Source organism: Diuraphis noxia, unplaced genomic scaffold (genome assembly GCF_037042655.1).
Source record: "Diuraphis noxia isolate RWA-SAM2 unplaced genomic scaffold, SU_Dnox_SAM2 contig0006, whole genome shotgun sequence".
Classification (NCBI taxonomy): domain Eukaryota; kingdom Metazoa; phylum Arthropoda; class Insecta; order Hemiptera; family Aphididae; genus Diuraphis; species Diuraphis noxia.
In genome coordinates, this window is record NW_028301716.1 from 1,748,215 (window position 1) to 1,769,974 (window position 21,760).

General features: G+C 30.4%; 1 protein-coding gene and 1 pseudogene across 1 annotated transcript in view; one reads left to right on the forward strand and one right to left on the reverse strand.

Annotated features, from left to right (window-relative positions):
• The window catches only part of LOC107164530 (uncharacterized), a 319,058-nt gene that overhangs the window by 285,130 nt on the left and 12,168 nt on the right, over nt 1-21,760 (forward strand). Inside the window, exons 3-4 of the mRNA XM_089229966.1 lie at nt 17,628-17,742; nt 17,957-18,114. Coding sequence (XP_089086092.1) covers nt 17,628-17,742; nt 17,957-18,114 — 273 coding nt within the window. The remainder of the gene's footprint in view (nt 1-17,627; nt 17,743-17,956; nt 18,115-21,760) is intronic.
• Nucleotides 13,245-15,858, reverse strand: LOC149054484 (uncharacterized; annotated as a pseudogene).

The following is a 21,760-nucleotide window of genomic DNA, read 5'->3' on the forward strand; positions in this document are numbered from 1 at the left end:
TTTTTTCACTTAATATAAATATTGAACATTTAAGATAGTATAGCAGGCATTATTTATGTATGACGAAACAATTTAATTCATACAAACTTGTATATTTTATTGAATAATTAACACCTGTATAAACATTAAATATAACAAACAATTTTAAATTTTTTAAAATAAAAATATACCAAAATAGGTGTATCAACTATCCCGATAATTTACTGTTTTCTTTCTTTTTTTAATATTGAATATAATATTAAAATTCGCGTCTAGGAAAACAAACACATTGTAAAAGTTTTGGGTGGTTAACAATGATAAATTGTATTTTATATATACATAATATATATATATAATATACTGAATTTACCGGCGGCCGCAAGCAGTGATTTTTATCTGCGTAAAAACCCAAGCCTGCAGTGGTGTCAGTTATGTGTGTGTTAGTGTGACTGGCGTATTCAAAAAATGAAAACAATTATTATCAGTTTAAAGAAATTAAAAATATTTTTTTTTTGATAAACGGTATTGATTTTTTCGACTTTACTTTTAAGTTTTTATATTAATGTCACTTTTGAATGGTTTAAACTGGTATAAAAATCAGTATTCTATATCGGGTAAACCCCTTAAAAACCGAAAATAATGTTTTCGTTTTCAAGCCCTGGTAATTATAACCATTTTACAGGTTCAAACCGTTAAAATCGAAAGATAGTGTAGACTTAATAATATAACGTGAATGAATGTGAAGACTTTCCACACAAATCACGGCATGATTCAAATAGTGAAATGTTAAAGTGGGGGTGCAACCATTTCCCCGGAACCCCTAAAAGAAAAACCTTCATATCTCGCAAAGTTCAAAAGCACAAATGTCGAGACTTTCAGCACAAAAGAGCACAAACGATGCACAAACAAAGGCTCTTGGTTTTTTCTTGCAATTCCGAAGTGGGGATGCAACCATTTCTCCAGCATCCTCTAACAAAAACGTCTGTATCTCAGAAAGTTCGAAAGCACAAATGTCGAAACTTTCAGCACAAATGAGCACAAACGATGCACAAAAAAAGGCTCTTGGTTTTGTTTTGAAATTCAAAAGTGGGGGTGCCATGAAAATGGTCCTGGTTATACCTACATGATATAATAATAATAATTATAATAACTAGTAAAACTAGTAAAATCACTATAGTATCTTATATAGTTATACATATATAAAGAGTCATAATATTATAGAGTATAATTATTAATAATTATGCCAGCTGCTATGTTGGTATTCATTTCTTTTATAATAGTTTCAAAATAGTATGAAAATAAACGTAAGCTATCGATCAGACAAGTTATCTTGACATTGCACAAGTAAAAAAATTATAAACAAAACATATCTATAATCTAAAATCCAAAAAAAAATTTAGAATAAATTTACATTCGCTCCGTGACTGTTGTCCGCAACACACGTATCAGTTATACATAAACGCAGTTTCATTTGTTTCTCAAGTCTTACCTAACCAAATTAATTGTGAATGGTGTCAAAAAATCCGGATATTGGTCTGTGTATCCCACTTCCGTCATCGCCACGGAATTTTAGCATCTCAAGTCCAAATCTTCCAAAAACTGGTAATTATATTTGCTACACTCGTACGTATATAGTATATACGGTATCTACGTAATTAATTACCTCCGCGCTCCACGCCGGCGGCAGCTATTTATCTAATCTAACACAAATCGCGATAACGACAATACTCAGAATGAACCGCAATAATAATGCAAATACTACTGATTCGAAAAAAAAACCTCAAATATAAATAAAACAAATTCAGCGTGGTCCAGTCGTATACAGAGTGCATCAAGTGATGTGTTCGAAAATTCTGACATGGACATAGACGTTACCGTAAAAAAGTCTAGTAAAACCGGTAGGAATCTTTCTTCCTCTGACGAACTTTCGACAAGCAAAATAGCTAAGACGACCCAAAAAAGTATATTTTCAACAACAAATAGATACTCCTGCGTTGCTGCTGATGACAACCCAGAGATAGCGTTTCCATCTCAGAATCTACCAAACGAAGTATCAGACGATACTAGTGAACCCGTCAAACCTCCACCATCTCCACCACCAATTATGGTTCAAGGGTTACTTGACTTTGTTACGCTTCGCAAAGATTTTTTCAAACTGCTTGGTGCCGATAATTTCTTATTCAAATCATCCACTAATGATTTAAAAATCCTCACTAAAAATTCCGACTCTTATAGAGCTGTGATAAAGTATTTAAATGCAAATAAAGCCGAATATCACACATATCAACAACGTGAAAACAAAGCTTTTCGTGTTGTTATACGTAATATTCATCCTTCTACCCCATTAAATGAGATTGGAATCGCCATTCAAGAAATTGGCTTCACAGTGCGTCAAGTTGCTAATGTCCGTCACAAAATCACAAAAAAAAATTTGTCTCTTTTCTTTGTCGATCTAGAACCAGCTGAGATCTACAAAGATATATTCCACGTAACATCCATTCTTCACACTAAAGTTCGTATCAAAGAGACATATAAACGTCGGGAAGTAATTCAATGCCAAAACTGCCAGAAATATGGCCACTCCAAAAGCTATTGCTCACACCCACCTCACTGCATCCGCTGCGCTGAACTTCACACATCTTCATCTTGCACCAAATCCAAAGATCAACCCCCCAACGTGCGCTCTCTGTGGAGGAAGTCATCCGGCAAATTACCATGGATGTACCGTCCACAAAGACCTACAAAGTTTCACAATAATTCCAAAGCTACAACTAAACAAAATGTTAATTTAAATTATAATGTAAATGGGGATGGAACACTCTCTGATCAACCTAATCTCAATTTAAATAATACAAAGGAATTTCCAAGCCTTCCGACAAACGTGTCCCACCTACAAGATAGCAAAGACAAACCAAATAACTACAAAAAAAATCATTTCAATTCAAATATGTTTAATATTCAACCCGATAATAATCTAACCTCTCAATTTTCCTCATCCTTATCAGAATTAAAATTAGTGGTAAATCCTTTAATCCAACTTCTCACTACTGTTATAAATAAATTAGTCCTAAAAGATGTTAAATAGACAAGCGAACGTAAACTCCCTTAGAATTTTTTTTGGAACTCAAACGGTCTTAAACGTCATGAACCTGAACTGCTCAACCTATTCACAGAAAAACATATAGACATTACACTTATCTCGGAAACTCACTGCACTTCAAACATTAAAAAATTTTTCACCGGGTACAACATTTATCGAACCGACCACCCTGATGGCTCTGCCCATGGAGGCTCGGCCATTATAATTTCAAAAAAAATACAATGCCAACCGTTACTTAATTACAAAACTAACACTATTCAAGCAACAAACATCTTAATTACTCTGAATCATATTCCCACAACTATATCCGCAGTCTATTGTCCTCCAAGGCCTGCAATATCATCTGAACATCTCTCCCTATTTCTGAACTCACTTGGCCGCTCATTTCTTATAGGCGGTGACTTAAATGCCAAACACTCGCAATGTGACTGCCAGACCGATAACACTAGGGGTCGGTTGCTTCAAAATATTATACTGAACACAATAATTACATTCATAACTCCTCCGGGACCTACTTACTGGCCTTCCCACTGAAACCGGCACTCCGATATTTTAGATTACTTTCTCACCACAATCCCAAGACACATTACTCATTCCCTAAAAAATCTAGCAGATCCAGCATGTGACCACAGTCCAGTTCTTCTCAATCTGATTTGTGAGATTTACTACAATCCTCCCCGTCCTTCCTTAGCGAAAGGACCAGTCAATTGGAGCTCCTTTTCAGAAAATCTAGAAAATGCCACTAACCTTAAAATCTCACTCAAATCAACCGACCAAATCGATGAAGCAGCGTAAAACCTAACGACCTCAATCCAAACCACCGTTTTCGAAACATCGTATGACACAAATACACCTGACAACTCAAAACATAATATCCTTCCTCCCCAAATCCAAAAATTAATAGTAAAAAAAGGGTTCGCTCATTGTGGCAAAGATAAACTTCTGATAAACGACTATTAAATAATCTATTAAATTTAATCAAAAAACTAATAATAAAACACAAATCCAACTTTTTCCAAGAAAAATTGCAATCACTAGACTCTAATGATGGTTCTCTATGGAGAACTACCAAAAATATTCTCAAAATCAAAGAACAAGCTACACCGCTCAATGGTCCAAATGGATAGCTAGCGATCTCTGACAAAGATAAAGTTAAACTTTTTGGAACCTATCTCTCAAATATATTTACGCCACATTTTAATGTTAATCCTGATTCTACTCACCTCGACAATATTGCCAAATTTCTTGATAGTCCTTTACTAATGTCTCTTCCAGCAAATCACACAAACCCAAATGAAATCAAACACTTAATTAGCAAACTAAAGCCAAGGAAGTCACCTGGATACGACTCAATTACAAATAAAGTATTATAACACTTACCCAATAAAACTCTATTACTTCTCATATTTATTTATAATTCCACTCTCTCACTTCCCTCAAATCTGGAAATTTTCTAAAGTAATACTTATAACATATATACATCAGATATTCCAAAAACAGCAAACACAACCATAGCAACTTATGCAGATGATACAGCTATACTCTCCTCCAACTCAGACCCTATTTTATCCTCAAACTATCTCCAACATCACCTCAATTTAATAAACACTTGGGCAACCCAGTGGAAAATTCTAATAAATCCCGTTAAATCTTCCCAAGTGCCATTTACACTGCGTAAACACAACTTCCCCTCGCTCCAACTTCAAAGAGTCGTGATTCCTTCATCGAATCAGGTAAAATACTTGGGAATTTTACTAGACAAAAGATTGACATGGATACCTCATCTAAAGTCCAAACGTAAAATCCTTAACCACCGCCTTCATCTACTCAGGCCGATTCTTAAATCCAAACTTTCAATACACACTAAGTCCACATTGTACAAATCTCTACTCAGACCCATCTGGGCGTATGGTATGCAAATCTGGGGATGTGCCAAACCTTCCCAAGTCCACACTATCCAAGCTGCCCAATCCATCACTCTCCGGCTAATAGCCTCGGCCCCATGGTATGTAACAAATGAAACCCTACACAATGATTTAAGAATTCCAACAGATGACCAACTAGTTAAATTATACTATAACAGATTTCACTCCAAACTGCAACACCATCCCAATCCTTTAGCCACTCATCTAGCATCACGTACTCTTCCTGACAACCCACCACGCCGACTTAAAAGGAATTGGTGTCGTGACCTATTAAATGAATGAACAAAAAATAAATTACTAGAGGGTACCATCGCTGGATGATTTCCCTCATTAAGTGCCTCATGTGTATTTTTATTTATGTATATAGTGTTATATCAGTTATCTATTTTACTTATTGTGTCATGTAATACAGATTGTAAATTTTGTAATAAAAAAAAAAAAAAAAAGAATAAATTTGATAATAATATTATATAATATCATTATTACCACCGCAGTGCTGCTTGCAGTACTAAATCGTTATACCGCGGATGGCGCGGACCTATTGTAAATAAATTAAAACTGATTGAAAATTGACTCAAAATTTAAACCAAAAACCGAAAAATTTCAAAACCAATTACAAAATCGAAACCAAAATCGAAATTTCTTAATACCGGTATTGAAAATTGAAACCGAAACCGAAAATTTTCAAAACCGGTATACAAAATCGAAATCGAAACCGAAATTATTTCAATCGGTTTCAATCCCTGACTTGGGTACAAAAAAAAAATGTATCATCTGATCGACAATATTACGATTGTCTGGGTTTCTTTTTATATCAAAACTAAGACTGTGGAAAGTTGTCGGTCTCACGGTCGGCGAAATATATCGAAAAATGTCATCTCATCCTGTCCAGCCTTTTCGGCATGAATGGAAAGTCGACCGTATCGCATTGTTGTCACCCGTGTTAGGTTGATAACGTCATAGACAGGGCGCTTGAAAATTCGGCACGTGGACAAATAAACATGCAGACTTATAAATATAAGGAAAATTAATCCCTTGTTCACTAAAACAATTAAACATAAAACAATTACGTTAGTATCTATTTATTCTCAAATATAACGTTACATTCAAATAAATAGTTTAAATTAATAAATAAATATTAAAAATAGCTAAAATCTTGAGCGATGTCAATATAACATGTTATATTATAATAGGTACATATTTAACACTTTTTGGCAATTTCTTTTATCTTATAAATTACTTTTTATATTTTTTTGATAATATCTGGTTTATGTATATGATATAGGTACTGTTTATATCACTATATGTCTTTGTTTATCTAATAATTTATAAAAAGATTTTTAGATTACGAGATTACGACGTTTTTAAATTTTAATGTAATAGAATTTTGAATTCTTTAAAAAATTAATAAAAATAAAACACCGTACAGTGATCCATTTCAGGCATGTTGTGGACATATAAATACAGAGTTAAAAGCCAAATTGTCGATACTGGTCATAAATTATGAATTATAAAATGTTATCTTGTAAGGACTTGTAACATTTCGGTTCTTTTGGAGGGCTTACTGCGCACCCACCCACCCAGTAAGGGAAACACTTACGTGGTGACCGACGGACTATTTACGCGTAGTGTCCCGAAAGGCACGACGATAGGACTCGTAGGTTTTTTACAGTTTATATAATAAAACGAATATGCGAGGTAATTTAGGTGATTGTATTTACATTATCACAAAAAGATTTTAATTAAAGTTAAGATTCATCAGGAGATGACGATATGAAAAATGACATATGGTAAATACAGATAATATACATTTTGGAGTTCGGCTGATGGCTGGGATAATATCTGATACATAAAGAAGATCCACTAGCACCATAGTCGCCGTACCTGAAGCCTCTAGCTATACTGTATCATGTCGATGAAGGCCAAAAGCACAAAAAGTCAATTTTTTTCGGTAAACCAAAAGCACAAAACGAATTTTCGCTTTTGTACCTTAGTAGTGGTATAAAAGTGCAAAAATAAATTGTGTTATCTAATACAATATTGTATCCGTTACACTATAGGTTTCATTTTAAAATTATTGTAGTATTATTATGTATTACTTAGTATTATTTCAGTTTAATTTAGTATTTAGTATGATCGAATTTTATCGTAACAAATTACGATAAAAAATATTTCAAGATTGGATCACTTAAAAACTGTGGGCTTTAAATTTCAAATTTAATATTAAGGTACTTATTTATTTATTATTTTTATTGATGCTAAACAAAACATCTATTAGTTGTTGCTATTAAATTAAATACAATTTTTACAATTATTTATATATTTGTATATTTAAATACACATTTTATAATCACGAATAGCATAGTATACTGTATGATTTTAATTATACGTTTTTAATTTTAACTATATGATTTTATTAAAATACACTTTTTTTATAAAATTAATTTGCGCTTATGGGTTATTAAAAAGGTAATTTTTTTTTGCGCTTATGGGATATTTATTTTTGCGCTTTTGAATTGCGTTTGTCATATTTTACGCATATGGGCTACAGCCTATCATGTGTGAAAATGAAGCGTTCAGGTCGTGACACAAACGACGAGGGACCGGAGGTTTGATAGAGTTCCGCGACGTGTTTCAGTACGGAAGGAAACTTCTTTGTATAGATGTGTTATTTAAAAGTTTTAAATAAGCAAAACAAATAACAAAGAAAAATATATTAATGGGGCAGAATGGATTTTAAAAAGGGAAGGGAATAAATTACGATGACTTGAGCAGATAACATAAGTAAACAAGTATAGGAGTTGTTCTCCCATCAGGGCACATCGACACCAGTTTGTGGGGGGGCGTCACCGTTTTCCGCCAAAATCAACCTTTCTGTTTACCGCTAAGTCCGTGATCAAATCGGCATCCTGGAATGTTGGGTTGCGTCCACATTTCAGAATCTGCATTAATTATAGCCATTTCAAATTCCACAGTTATGTTGGTGAGAGAAAAATTTAACCCCGAGTCCTTACACTTTTTGCTTATTAAACATAAGTTAACATTTGCTTACATTTATTTGGTAATGAGCGAAAATTCAATGGAACATAGTAACCATACAAATATCCATGAATCTAAAAAAATTGTAAAAAAAACAGGCACTATAATCGAAAGTTCCATCCACATAAATATTATCAACTGTTGATAAAAATCTAAGATTTGTTTCAAATGGAAATATTATTTTTTTTTCTTTTTCATCATTGACCAATAAAACTTTTAATTTTGTTAGGTTTTCACCTCAATCGAATTGAGTAGGTACGTTGTGAGCATCAGCATATAAGTAGGATTTTGAGGCATAATTTTGCGTCGATTTTCATAAATATTTTTTCTGATTCTATTTATATCGTTAATGGTTATGAATCACTATTTTTTCCGATTTCAGTTAGAATAATTTGTTTTGGTCTGGTGCTTACATTTTCAATAGTTTTCTTTTACATGATGTATTTAGCATCTGATTTTTCAATGCTTGGCTGGAATATTCACCATAATTGTGATGTGGCGTATTTATATCGTTAATAACTGTATTATTTTCATCTTTATACACTTTTACTGTACAGTTTTTAGTTGTAAACCGAAAACGAATAAGTCCTTTATTACATGAACCAATTCAAAATTTAAATTCATTTAAAGTCAACTGCTTTTTACCACGATTACTCTCAATTATATTTTCCATTGTGGGGAGCGTACCTACACTCTTTACTCTTTTTTTCGCGAACTTCGTCGATTTTGGCGGAAAAGTAGATCACCCGGTTGTGGGATATGGTAGTGTTGGTGAACTTGACAAAGTGTGTGCTTTTTATAAATTAGTGGCTCGGAAAAAAATGCGCAAAGGTACGCGTTCGAGATCCAGACCGTTGGGCCGTCGAAGGCTTTCATATAATAGACTATAGTGGTAGCGAGAGTATAAAGCAGTGTCGTCGTGTGCCAATTCTCATTGGCCATTGAGTTCTTTCCATTTTGTAATTCCGTAACAAAAAAAGATACACGTTGATAACATTCTATCAGATAACGGTTACAGTACAATTTTTAAAGTCAAATATTTCATACCATAGGGATTAACTGATAGAGTATCTATTCTATTTATTCTATATTGTTCTGTGCTTTAACTAAATAGAAGAATTAACTAAAGTAGGAGAAGATTCGGGAGAATATAATTACTTAATGCTGTTAATAATCTATTTTTATTATAATTAATTTCATTGTTCCATATTATGGCTGTTTATAATAATACTGATATAATCTCGAGTGTTTTAATAAATTGGTCAAAATTCTATAACGTTGCAAATTATACTTATAGTATCGCTACATCCACATAGTGTAATCGTATATTTGTATAACTACCAAAAAAACTTTTTTCCTAAATATAGGATCATGAAATGAACATACATATATTTGATCCATTTCACGAAATGGTAAATCTTATTTTACATTAAGTTTAATATTTAATATCACTTAATGGATTCATATTATTTAGTTGCATCTTAATAACAATAAGTTCATAGTAGAATAATTAAGTAGATAGATGATCGCCAGATTGCATCAATAGAACTACGTAGTTTTTGTCAATTAGGAGTGGTTGCGATAAGTATAAAAATACATACGACGTGTGTATGTGTAAATAAGTAATAATGCATTAATATTATAGGCAATAACTAATAACGTGAACATATAGAATGACTAAAGATAATAAGTACCAACAATAAATATGCAACTGCCTACTTACATTTTAGGAAATTTATGTCTCTATTAAACTACTTCGGGTCAAATTGTTCATGCTTCGAATTAGTTTCGATACAAAAGTCTATGTGCTTAATTTTCTTTGAGTCCAATTATTCGCGCTAAATTGCCTTGTGCTTAATTGTTTCAAAAAATGTAACTTATATTTTTAATTGTCATAGCTTCTTAATTGTTATATGAAACTCAATAATAAGCCTCCTTAACCGTTAATTATGATATTAATAATATTGCAAACTGAACTAGGTTGAAAAAATAAAATGATATCAGAAGAAAAAGAAATATCCTAAAGAATAGGATTTATTTATTTATATTATGTTATGTTTTAATAGCATGCTGATTCTCAATATATATAGAATATGGTTGTTTAAATTAGTTGAAATTGAGAAAAAGTTGTAATACTAATAGCGTTACTAGTAATTTTTATTTTTATAGAGGCGGTGGTGCTCTCATTGCCATTCGTAATGATGTTGTCAATGAATTATTACCTGTCACAGCCAATTCTGTTGAGCATTTTTTATAGAATTCCATGTTCAAAATGTCACCTTTGTTGTTTGTTTCGTTAACATCCCTCCTAATAGCCCAGTGCCTGTCTATGAGTCTTTTATGTCAGCTGTCTAGTATACTATCTCTCTTCAAACAAAATTCCTTATATTTTTTTTTCTCACTTTAATCTACCAAGCAACTGTTCCTTTACTACTTATGATGTTGAACTAAGTTAAAAACCTCTAAATCTGCCAGTCCTGACGGGTCTGCCAGGGTGCACAATGCCCGGTTTTCGACGGCAAAGTTGGAGTAAGTTAACATTACCCATTTTATACAGTGCCCAATTATATTTGGACACTGCAGATTAAATATATTAAAAGTTAAATAAAAAATGTTACAGAATACTTAAAAAAGTTGTTTTTCACCAACTACCACTTACATCACTTTTTTCGTCTTTCTCGTTTTCGATGACATATCCTCATCCTGCAAAGGTACGAAATATGAACACAGATAGTACTTTTAAATTTTATAAGAGGTCAAATAAATTTTAATTTTTAAACTAACAGAGCTAAACGTGATCTGCTAAGAGTATGTTTGCTATATTGTGCACTTGTAAAACGAAGACAACACATGTGGATATGATGGCATATTGACGTCCTCTTAACTAATAACGGAAGGTGGACCGACAACTAAAATATCGACAAGACAATCAACCGACAACCAAAATACCGACATTAATATTATAAGTACTTAGTAATTTAATTTCAGTTATTTAAAAAAGATTTTTATAAATATTGTATAATAATAATGATAATAATTGTATAATTTAAATATTTAAAAAATAATTCGTAATATAATAAAAAAAATATTTAAAAGACTAAAAATAATGTATAAATGTATGCGATGTATATTACATGGTTAGGTTGTGAGCAATACCTCGAAGATACTCCAGACGTGTTATACCTTCACGATTGTTAAAAGCAGTCTTCAAGCGCTGTTCACGTTTTTGCTGAAGATTTGTTGGGCGTGGCTTTGGAGCTCCTCGAAGAATAGCTTCGATATCTGCATCAACCTTACCTTGTTCTTTCTGAAGTTCTTTAATCAGCGTAAACAGACCAATATGAGCCCTCCCTACCAATTTATTCCAACGCCGATGCCATGCCTCCGCATGGTTAGAAGTCCTAGGAATACCATTGTCTATAAATTTATGATAATATAGAGTATTAGACAAACTTTATAAATAATTGAAAATTATTAAATACAGTAATATATATATATATACCAATGTTTTCATAAATTGACCACAATGTTGGAGGAAAAAGTGGAGGTTTTCTATGTTCGGTGTTGCGCACTATACGACAGATTTTACCTAATGCATATTTGTCTTCAAACCACTGTACAAAAGTAGTACTTGCATTGTTAGGCATAATTTCTATAATCTCCTTGAATGCATCAGGAATTTCCTCTTCGGGAAAAAAATGCAAAAGACAACATTTGCCGAACTTTGATGCTGAAATTTTCATTATTTCCATACTAACTGGATAGCCCATGACCTTGTTATTTTCGCCACGCACTTTGGCATAAATGAAATAAACAACCTTTACTTTTGGACAACGGAAACTCATGTTTGCTCGCATTGATTGCAGCCATCTCAAAGTCACTTATTATGTATTTAGGTGCTAAGTTAATACTATTGTCTTCAGAAAAATCAATTATATCCTAAAAAAATAAAAACTATTAAAATTTAATATTGCTATTTAAAAAAAGGAAGCACATTAGTAAATAAAATTTTGTATTTTCGTAATTACCTGATACATCTGACTGTAACATTGCTCTCTTTTGCTTGTCATAAGAACATACACTAGAGGCAAAACCCTAGATTTGTCACCGTAGCCCACTTGTGCGTGAATTGTATATAGTTGTGTAAAAATAGTAGGCACTGTTTTAAAAGTACCATTAACTATCCAAAACATTGATTGACCGAGTTTTTGAATTTTGCTTACATTAGAAAATACAAGTGTCTTATCTTCGCCTAAAATCAATAGAAAATAAAACTAAATTTAGATTGCATAATTATTATAAAAATAATTAACACACTTATTATTGATTCTTTAATGAGAATGGTTGATTAGATAGTGTTTTTTTTTCAAATCATCAGGTATATTGAGCTCATCAATTGAATTTGGTTCTGTATGGTGGTGAGTAACACGTGTAAGCTTTACTTTCTTTCGTTGTGCTTCATAACTGGGAAGATACGGTTTTAATATGTTCTCTGGAACGTTGGATTGTGTAGATTGAATAATTTATTTTTAAAATAAAGATTTCCATTTGAATTTTAAAAGTTACCCCTCGAAATTACCCATCCTAATTAATAAAAAAAATATTTAAATTCAAATTAGTATAGATTATATAATTCAAAAAGGTTTTCACATAGGTAATTTTTCCCTAATTTCAATATATCATGCTGATATCTGCTGTCACATGAAATTTGGAACACTGTATATATATGACATAAGTTCCCGATTAAATTATATTTAGACGATTTTTTTTTATTATTAAATATTATTACTATACAATATTTATAAAAATCTTTTTAAAATAACTAAAATTAAATTACTAAATACTTAAAGTACTTATAATATTAATGTCGGTATTTTGGTTGTCGGTCGATTGACCCAGAACCCTAATAACAGATTACCTATGTGACATCGCCGTCGTGCAGAGACGTATTGATATTTTTGACACTGTTCCTTAAAGGCACCCTCTTTTAATAATAACAGTTAACTCTGATATGGGGGTGATTTTTAAAAACAAAAACATTTTCATTACAAATATATATATTACGGTAAATTAATTAATAAACATTTAGAAAAAAATATTATAGTTTTCTTCGTGAATTTTGTTTTGCAAATGTATTTATAATGTCATTAAAGCTCATATCCATGGTAAGTGTAGATTCAATTGACAAGATTGCTAACCTATTAGGTCATTCTCGACCTCAAATAAGATTTAACCCTCTTTAATGCTGAAAATGATATCTCGGCTGAACAATTGGATGTTGGACAGCATAAATACATCCTTAATGCTATATCAACGTAAAGAAACAGTTCTTGAAGTTTTTCAGTTTTGATCATTTTACAAATATCCATTACAGTTTTAGGTCTTATTTTTTCAGTTAAGCTCATTAATAGCTTCTAAATTGTATACACTCGTTAGCAAATGAAGATGAATGATCATTTGTATATATATTTTTAAGTATTTCTGCTTTTTTATAAACTTCTGATGGTAATAATTTTATTATTTGAAATAAAAAATTAAATTTTTTATTGGCTTCATCATAGTAGAATTTTCTTCTTTCTAGTTCAGAATGCAGATTGTCAATAATAACATAATAAGTATTAATCCTTAATGAGTCTCGAATTTCAAAATTTATTTCTCCTTCTCTTTTTTCATCTGCAGTTAACTTTCTTTTTCTTTTGCGTATTTCTTGATATGTTTTGTGTCCCGATTTATTAATTGCTCTCTCTTCATAAATAATAAACATACTCCTTAAATCTAATACATATCGAATTAACGATTCGTATAAACATACCACTGTTTCTAAATCAATCTGCAAAAGACTGTAATTGTTTACTAATTTTGTTGTATTTTACTAGTATATCACCCCATAATGTGGCTATAATAGCTGTTTCAAGACAGTCTAATTTTAAATATAGTCCATTAGCTTCTGATCTTGTGATTTATTTTTCTGATTTATCATTTTTGATAAAAGACAGTGCATTAATTATTTAATTCCAATTTTTGTTTAAACTAATACTTGCATCAGATCTTGCTGACCACCTGGTATCTGATAATTTTTTAAGTGATACATTTTCTGTTTTAGTTAAATTGTTCTGAAGTATTTCCCATCTATGTGTAGAAGAACTGAAAAACTTATAGATATTTTGAAGCAGATTAAAAAACTCAGAAGCATTTCTACAACAGTCTACAGCGCATTCACTAACATTATTTAAACTGTGTGCCGAGCATGGTACAAATGTAGCTAAAGGATTAACTTCTTTAATGCGAGCTTAAAGTCCTGTATACATACCAGACATGTTAGATGCATTGACGTAACTTTGACCACGGCAGTTGTTTATATCTAATCCATGCGATTCTAAAACTAAAAATACAGCATCTGCCAATTCTTCAGATTTATGACCAGAATTAGGTAAAAATCTTTCTAACGGACTGTCATTATTTTGAACATACCGAAAAATAAATGATAGTTGATCTACATGGCTAATGTCAGGAGTAGAATCAATAGTGATGGAAAAATATTTAGCTTCCTTTATTTATTTTGCCATTTGTTGTAAAACATTATCTGCCATTATAGTTATGAACTGCTCATATATATTAAAAGATAGGTATGATGTTGAACCTTTTCCTTTATTGTCAAACTTTTCAATATGCTGTGTTAAAAAAGGATCGAAATGAGCAATAACCTCTAAGCTCATCATGAAGTGCCCATTATGAACAGATCCAAAATGGTCATCATCGCCTCTAAAGGACAGTCCACGAGAAGAAAGTGATTTAACAACAGCTACAACTCTAGTCAATACATTTTTCCAATAACTTATTTCAGTTTCTACTTGATACTTCAGCTTTTGATCAATTCGATTTAATACTTCTCCTCTTTCTTTCATTTTAATTACACAATTTGTGGTTTTTTGAATTTTCATGACGCTTAATTTTTTCTTCTCCTTTTTTCCAATCCGAAAAGCCAACTGTGGCAAACGATGTAGTACCACCAAATAAGTAGCAGGGTGCACAAAATATTGATCCTTTACTTTCTGAGTAAACCAAAAAGGTTCGGTTAATTTTTTCACCATTAACAAGAGTAGATACAAAAAAACTTTTTGACAAATATCTAAAACGAGTATGTCTAACACCACCAATTATTCGATTATAAGTTTTTTTTGATTTATGGAAATTATTGTTCTCCAAATTTTGATTGAATCCATTTATTGATAAATAATCTATCGTTTCTTAATTTTTCATCCAATTAGCAGGGTCATTTCTAAAGATAAAATATATTCATTTAATACAGTATACATATATAACTATATATAAATATATTATAACAATTTTTAAATAAACATTCAGGCATTAGGCCTGAAAGATAGAGATTAAATCATAATATAACTAGAGAATAGTGGTATTGGTTGGTATCATTTTAAATGAACAGAGTGTAGTAATATACAGAGAACTAAATTTATTTATATTTTAATTTCTAACATAATTTGACATAAGAAACTATTTAAAAAAAATAGTCTTCCTATGTGCATATTTATAGTTGTAACTTATTATGAAAAAAAAATCTTACCCAGGAATGATACATTTTTTAAGAAGACTGTTATCTTCGTGCATGGACAAACATGGTGTTGGTGTATTATTTATTTCTTTAGATTCTGTAGACAATTGAGTTTTACTAGTTTCGGTATTGCTGTTCTTTGATAAAAATAGATCGTCTGGATTTGATAGATTATCTTCGATAACAGTACAGCTATGATCATTTTTGCTTGTATTATTTACTTCATTTTCAACTGAAAGCATTTAAGCATAAATAATGATGATTAAAGATATCTACATTTTAGTTTAAATTATGTACATTGAATAATAAATAACATAACAATATGTATATAATATAATATATAGATTATAGGTACATGATATTTGCAAAATTAATAACAGGTATAGTTTTGTAGGAAAATAAACATACTTTGGTTAGGCTGTCTATCTGGCTAAAATATGTTTGTAATTTAGCAGTCTTTGAAATAATTTTGGCTTGAGCTTCACTTTTTGCATGAGAGCGTTTTCGGTTAGTACGCGTAGTCTCAGTACGCAGAATACAAATTACATTTGATATTAAATAATAATAACGTTAATATTAAAACTGAAAATAATAATCAAAATACAAATATTTACCTTATTCATGACTGGATACTGCAATATAGAGCATTAAGCATTAGTATAACATACTTACATACTAAAGAGTAAAAATATTAAAACGCATAGGCCAACAGGCAACAATAACAAAAATTTAAAATATTTTTCACGATTCCCAATATAATATTAGGTATGTAATTGTTCAGTCGTACATTAAAGATACGTTTATATATTACCCTAGATAAGAGTTGGTAATCAAATGAATAATGATAACTTATAAGAATTTTTCCTGTTAGGAAGATGGCCGCCAGTCCATCGCGATTTTGTTTACATCTAGCGTGTCCTTTCCGATTATATCTATTCTGTGCTACTACCAACTTGAGTATTACACATGGCAGGCTATCAGTAATCAATTTTGTGTAGTTGGTACATAGTATGATGAAATCGATCTATGATTTTGACATGATAATAATATAAACATTTTCATGACAATGATATAAAATAACTATTTTAGATTTTCTAATATTCTATCATTCTGACGCCTGGTGGCTGGCGCCCAGGGCCCAAGCCCCCCTGCCCACCCCCTAAATACGTCTCTGCCGTCGTGATAATAAACATTAGAAAATATCGAGTAGGAATTTTTAGATTCCATTTTGAAATATTATCTAGATTGCCACAATGTTCGTGTAATAGGTATACTATGTTATCACTTTATCTTTAAGATTACGGATCAGTTCGTATTGTCGGCAGCTGTCTCGTAGTCGCGTACGAATAAAATATCTAAGTATGGTTTTGTACTGATATTATTAAGCATAATGTATAAATGCAACTTGATATAAATTTGTACAGCGCGTTAAAAATAACTGTGATATAAATATATTTAGTATTATAGTTTGATGTTATTTCATTATTTGGCATCTTTTTTATTAATACCTTTAAATTCATTGGATAGTTATTTATAAAATGTATTTAACCAAATATAATTTACGTATAGTAGTAAAAAGTGTAGTGGTGTTAAATGTGCATTAAATTAGTATTTATAAAATTCCATTTTTTACCACATATTTTCAATGTAAACTTCTAACTTTATATTTTTCCTTTGGTTGATATTATATAGTAATAGTTATTTAACATATTAATAAAATAAAATAAGGAACTCCATCTCAACAAACTACTCAGACCTTTGGATGATTAAATAAAAATATAATAATGGTAAATGTCATGAGAATATTTCTTCAAAATAATTAATGTTCTCCTATTGGTTGTTTAAAAAAAAGAATAGTTATTTGCTATTTTATTCAAATGAATTATGTCATTTTCTATGTTATTAATATAGTCTAACTCAAGTACATGTAATTTTAATATTCATCATTTTAAAACTAAAATACAGTTTATATAATATATATAATTTTCATGCATTAACAATTCTGTTATAGTTGAATCTAACAGTCAGTTTGAAGCAATACGTAGTTATCTGAAGGAATTAGACGTAATCGAGAATGTTTGGATTGGTTTGAAGCGAAACAGTGAGGCTAGTGAATTCACATGGACGTGAGTATTTTAAATATTTGAAAAATATTATACTTGCATTGTAACATTTTAAAAAATCAATTAACGATGATATAATTAAACTTCAAAATTAAAATTATAACTTGAATTATAATAATAATTGTAAATAAATTTAACTCATCTATGTATTGTATAACTATAATATATTATTATTATTTGCTTATTATTCAACTACTAATAATTATTATAAACACAGTAATTACCAACCCCTTGCAAGGAGTGGATACTTTAGAGAAGAAGTTCCACGTTCATCGGACCCAGTTTGCGTTGTCACTGACCCTACGGCCAACTTCAAATGGCACAGTTTACATTGTGGAGGCCCCGAAGTAGCATCATTCGTTTGTGAGCTCCCAGGTATATAATTTAATATTGAATTATCAAAAACAAAAAAAAATTATACATTCTTTATTTGTTTTAACAAGGTAATATCCCATAGGTATACACAAAATATTTAGAGCTTGAAAACTAACTTTTAATAACTACCTGATAAATAGGTACCTACGGAAATAATGAAATATAAAAAATATTATAACTTCAATATTCAAGCTATAGGTGTTAAAATTGAAATGCCATAGATTCATTAGCTACAAAATAATTTGACGATATTTGTGAGTTTGACAAACTTTAATTACATTTACTTATGTATAATGTATATATATGTGTAAAATATTTATTTTTGATATTTTAAAATTACTAAAAGAACTAATGTGTCTAATGCGGAACCTTGAAGCTTTTTATTAAATTTTTAAGCTTTTTACTGAGGAACAAATATTTTATCAATTTAAAATTAAAACATTAAAATATTTGTGAATAGCTTCAAATTATTCCAAATATTTTAATTATGTTAACGTATTTCAAAAACTCAGATTAGAAGGTCGTCTGACAAATGTAGGTCATGGTACATGTGAATATGGGCGATTGTAAACTCCATCTACAGGTAGTCGATTTTAGGGTTGGCTTTCTAGCATATAAATTCCACCGATACGTATTTTTGACTTAAAAGCACGTAAATTCCATATAAAAATCCAAATATACATCACTTTACAAAAGCTCTATTAGATATTCAATAATATTATTATATTATTTATTTTAATATTGTGTAAAAAAAGATATAAGTATCTGAATATAATATAATATATAAGTAATAAATCTGTACATAAATTATGTAGGTACGTATTACTTACATAATGTTAATAATTATATATTTTTCTATTATTTCTATTTGATTTTTATATGATTTTTTTTTTTTTAATTATTGTATTTAAATATAATAAATATAATATAATTAGGGCCTGGATTTAAATGTACTCAAAACCATGTACTGGTGAAATTTACATGAAAAAAGGTCACAATCGGTGGAGTTTACATGCACCCGTGAATATACAACCCAAAAATTCCGTTGCATATTTTGCATGAAATTGAACTAAGTGTATGTACATTTTTAATGTAAATATAAATGTATATAAATTATTTTGTTTTGTTACTTACAATTATACATATAAACTATTTTTAGTCTCAATAATATGTACGAACGTAATAATATTGACCTTGAGTATAGAGTATGGGGCAATATAATACTTAAAATCTAAATATTATAGAAAAACTGATAAGATGATATAAAAACAGTTAATCCAATGGCCAACATAATTTATCACATAAAGTTATTGTGTTATGCGTTCACAAAACTGGCAAAATGTTTATTTACACAGTTGTAAAATATAATAAAAACAAAACAAAAATCAGTCATTAGTAGTATTCCGTTGTTCTGCAATCAGTGTTGTTACAGAATTATTGATTATCTGATAGTCTCTATCATAAATCATTTAAACAGAGTTTGGTGTTGCTTTTAATATTCTTAATATACTTAACCTAATTCAAACTTCAACAAAGAATAAAACCATTTCAACCATCTCAAGAAAAAAAAATTGTCCTTCAAGCTGAAGATAGAGCAAGAAGAATAATCAAAGATATTTTAATATCTTACAGATTAAAAACACAATGAACAGATCCATAATGGATGTACTTAAAACACTAACTGAAATCTATAAAAATGATAATGATGTAATACTAGAATATCAATACATTTCTTCTGCTTTTTATCGGATAAATATAAACTAGAGGTATTTAACTAAAGAAATTTTAAAATGTATTATGACTATGATTTCGTCTTAGTACTCTACTCTATTTTTAATGTTTTTTATACTACCCATGAATAGTGACACTGTTGAGAAGAGTTTTTGTTTTATGAAATTCATTAAAATTGGTATTATTCATTCAACTATACCTGAAGAGAGTTTATCAAAACTGAAACAACTTAGCAGGTATAAATAAATTTGTCAACTACAAAAAAAAAATTAAAATTATATTTTGATTAAATTATTGAAACTATTATCCACATGAAAAAATAAAAACTATGTTTGAATCTTAACATTTAAATAATAGAAATAAAAAAGTTAAGTATTCAATGTTTTCAATAATAATAAAAAAAAAATTGTTTAAAAATGTATGTTCTTAATGTTTGGCTTTAAAAGGTAGCCTCTCAAAAATAGATGACCCATAATTCCCTAACTCTGGATTCATTGTTGCTATCTCTGCCAGTCAACAATTTTTATCGAAAATAATAGGTAGGAGATTCCTTTTTATCAGTCAGAAATAATAGTTAATATATTTTCGGCTGCATCCGAATTGGTTCCCATACCTGAAAATTGACGTCCAATATGGTTCCCGACATTCCAGGCAACACACAACCTTTTTGTTGAATTGGTTCCCGATATTCTAGGTAGGCGGCACACGTCCGAATTAGTTCCCGATACAGACTTACGAAAAAGCAAAATACAATAAAATATAAATGAAATATTTAATATTATAATTATAATATTTTAAATGAAAAAATTTATGAATTCTTCGATTATATTTTAAAAATTATATTAAAAAAGATAGCTCACTTTCACCAACAATGTGGGCTGAATATACCGGTAGTATAGAACGAACTACTAATTGCTGTGAATCATTTCACACCAAATTCAACAGTTGCTTTTATTCAACACATCCGAACATTAAATTTTTATATCAACTTTTGACAACATATTTATCTACTATTCATAATTTAAACCATTTTATTAACTATACATACCTTCTACAACTGTACGAGATTCTAGAGTACTAGTTTCAACACAACCAGGTTAGGTTAGGTTAGGTTAATTACAATTATAAATATATTATGTTTAGAACAACGGTACAACACTCTAATTCAACCACAAAACAATAAACAGTAAACACAGTATTGGGGATTTAAACTTTTGAACGAGTCGACATAAATACTAGAATATCTAATAAATAATTAACAAATAAGATCGACCGTTTATACAAACATTGACAATATAAGTAAATATTGTGGGAGTCAAACGTGTACGATTGTAACGTGTAAACACAAAACTATCTCTGACCAGGAAGGGAACTTGTGAATTTTCGGCCAGGTAGAACACGATATTTGAGTACAACCAGGAATGTATGTTTATTAGTATAAACGTTACAAGAAAGGAATTGCGGGCGTCGACAGTGTCGACTTGACAACCATAAAACCAAACACAAAGTACAAGGTGTTATATAAGTTTAATTTCGCGGAGATGTTATAACAGTTTTAAACTTTGCAAAAGAAAAAACAAAAGGGCCAATTAACGCAGCGAGACAAAAAAAAACGAAATGGTCGTTATGAGACGTTCGGTCGTTGAGAGAAAAAACGGTAGTGTTGCGGTAGGCCGCAGAGCTTGCGTGGGAGTGTGGGACGCCGTTGTCGCCGAGACGGCCTAGTCGAGCGCGGAGGGGAGTGTGATACGCGTGAAATAATTGCACGGGTGGAAACATATTACAATAAAAATGGGTACGGTAAAAATGGTACAAGTTTACAAAAAATACAAATAAAATACAATAAATACAAAGAGTATATAATATTAAGTGGTGATAACGCTGTCGCCACAATATTAATGATATCACGGCCATA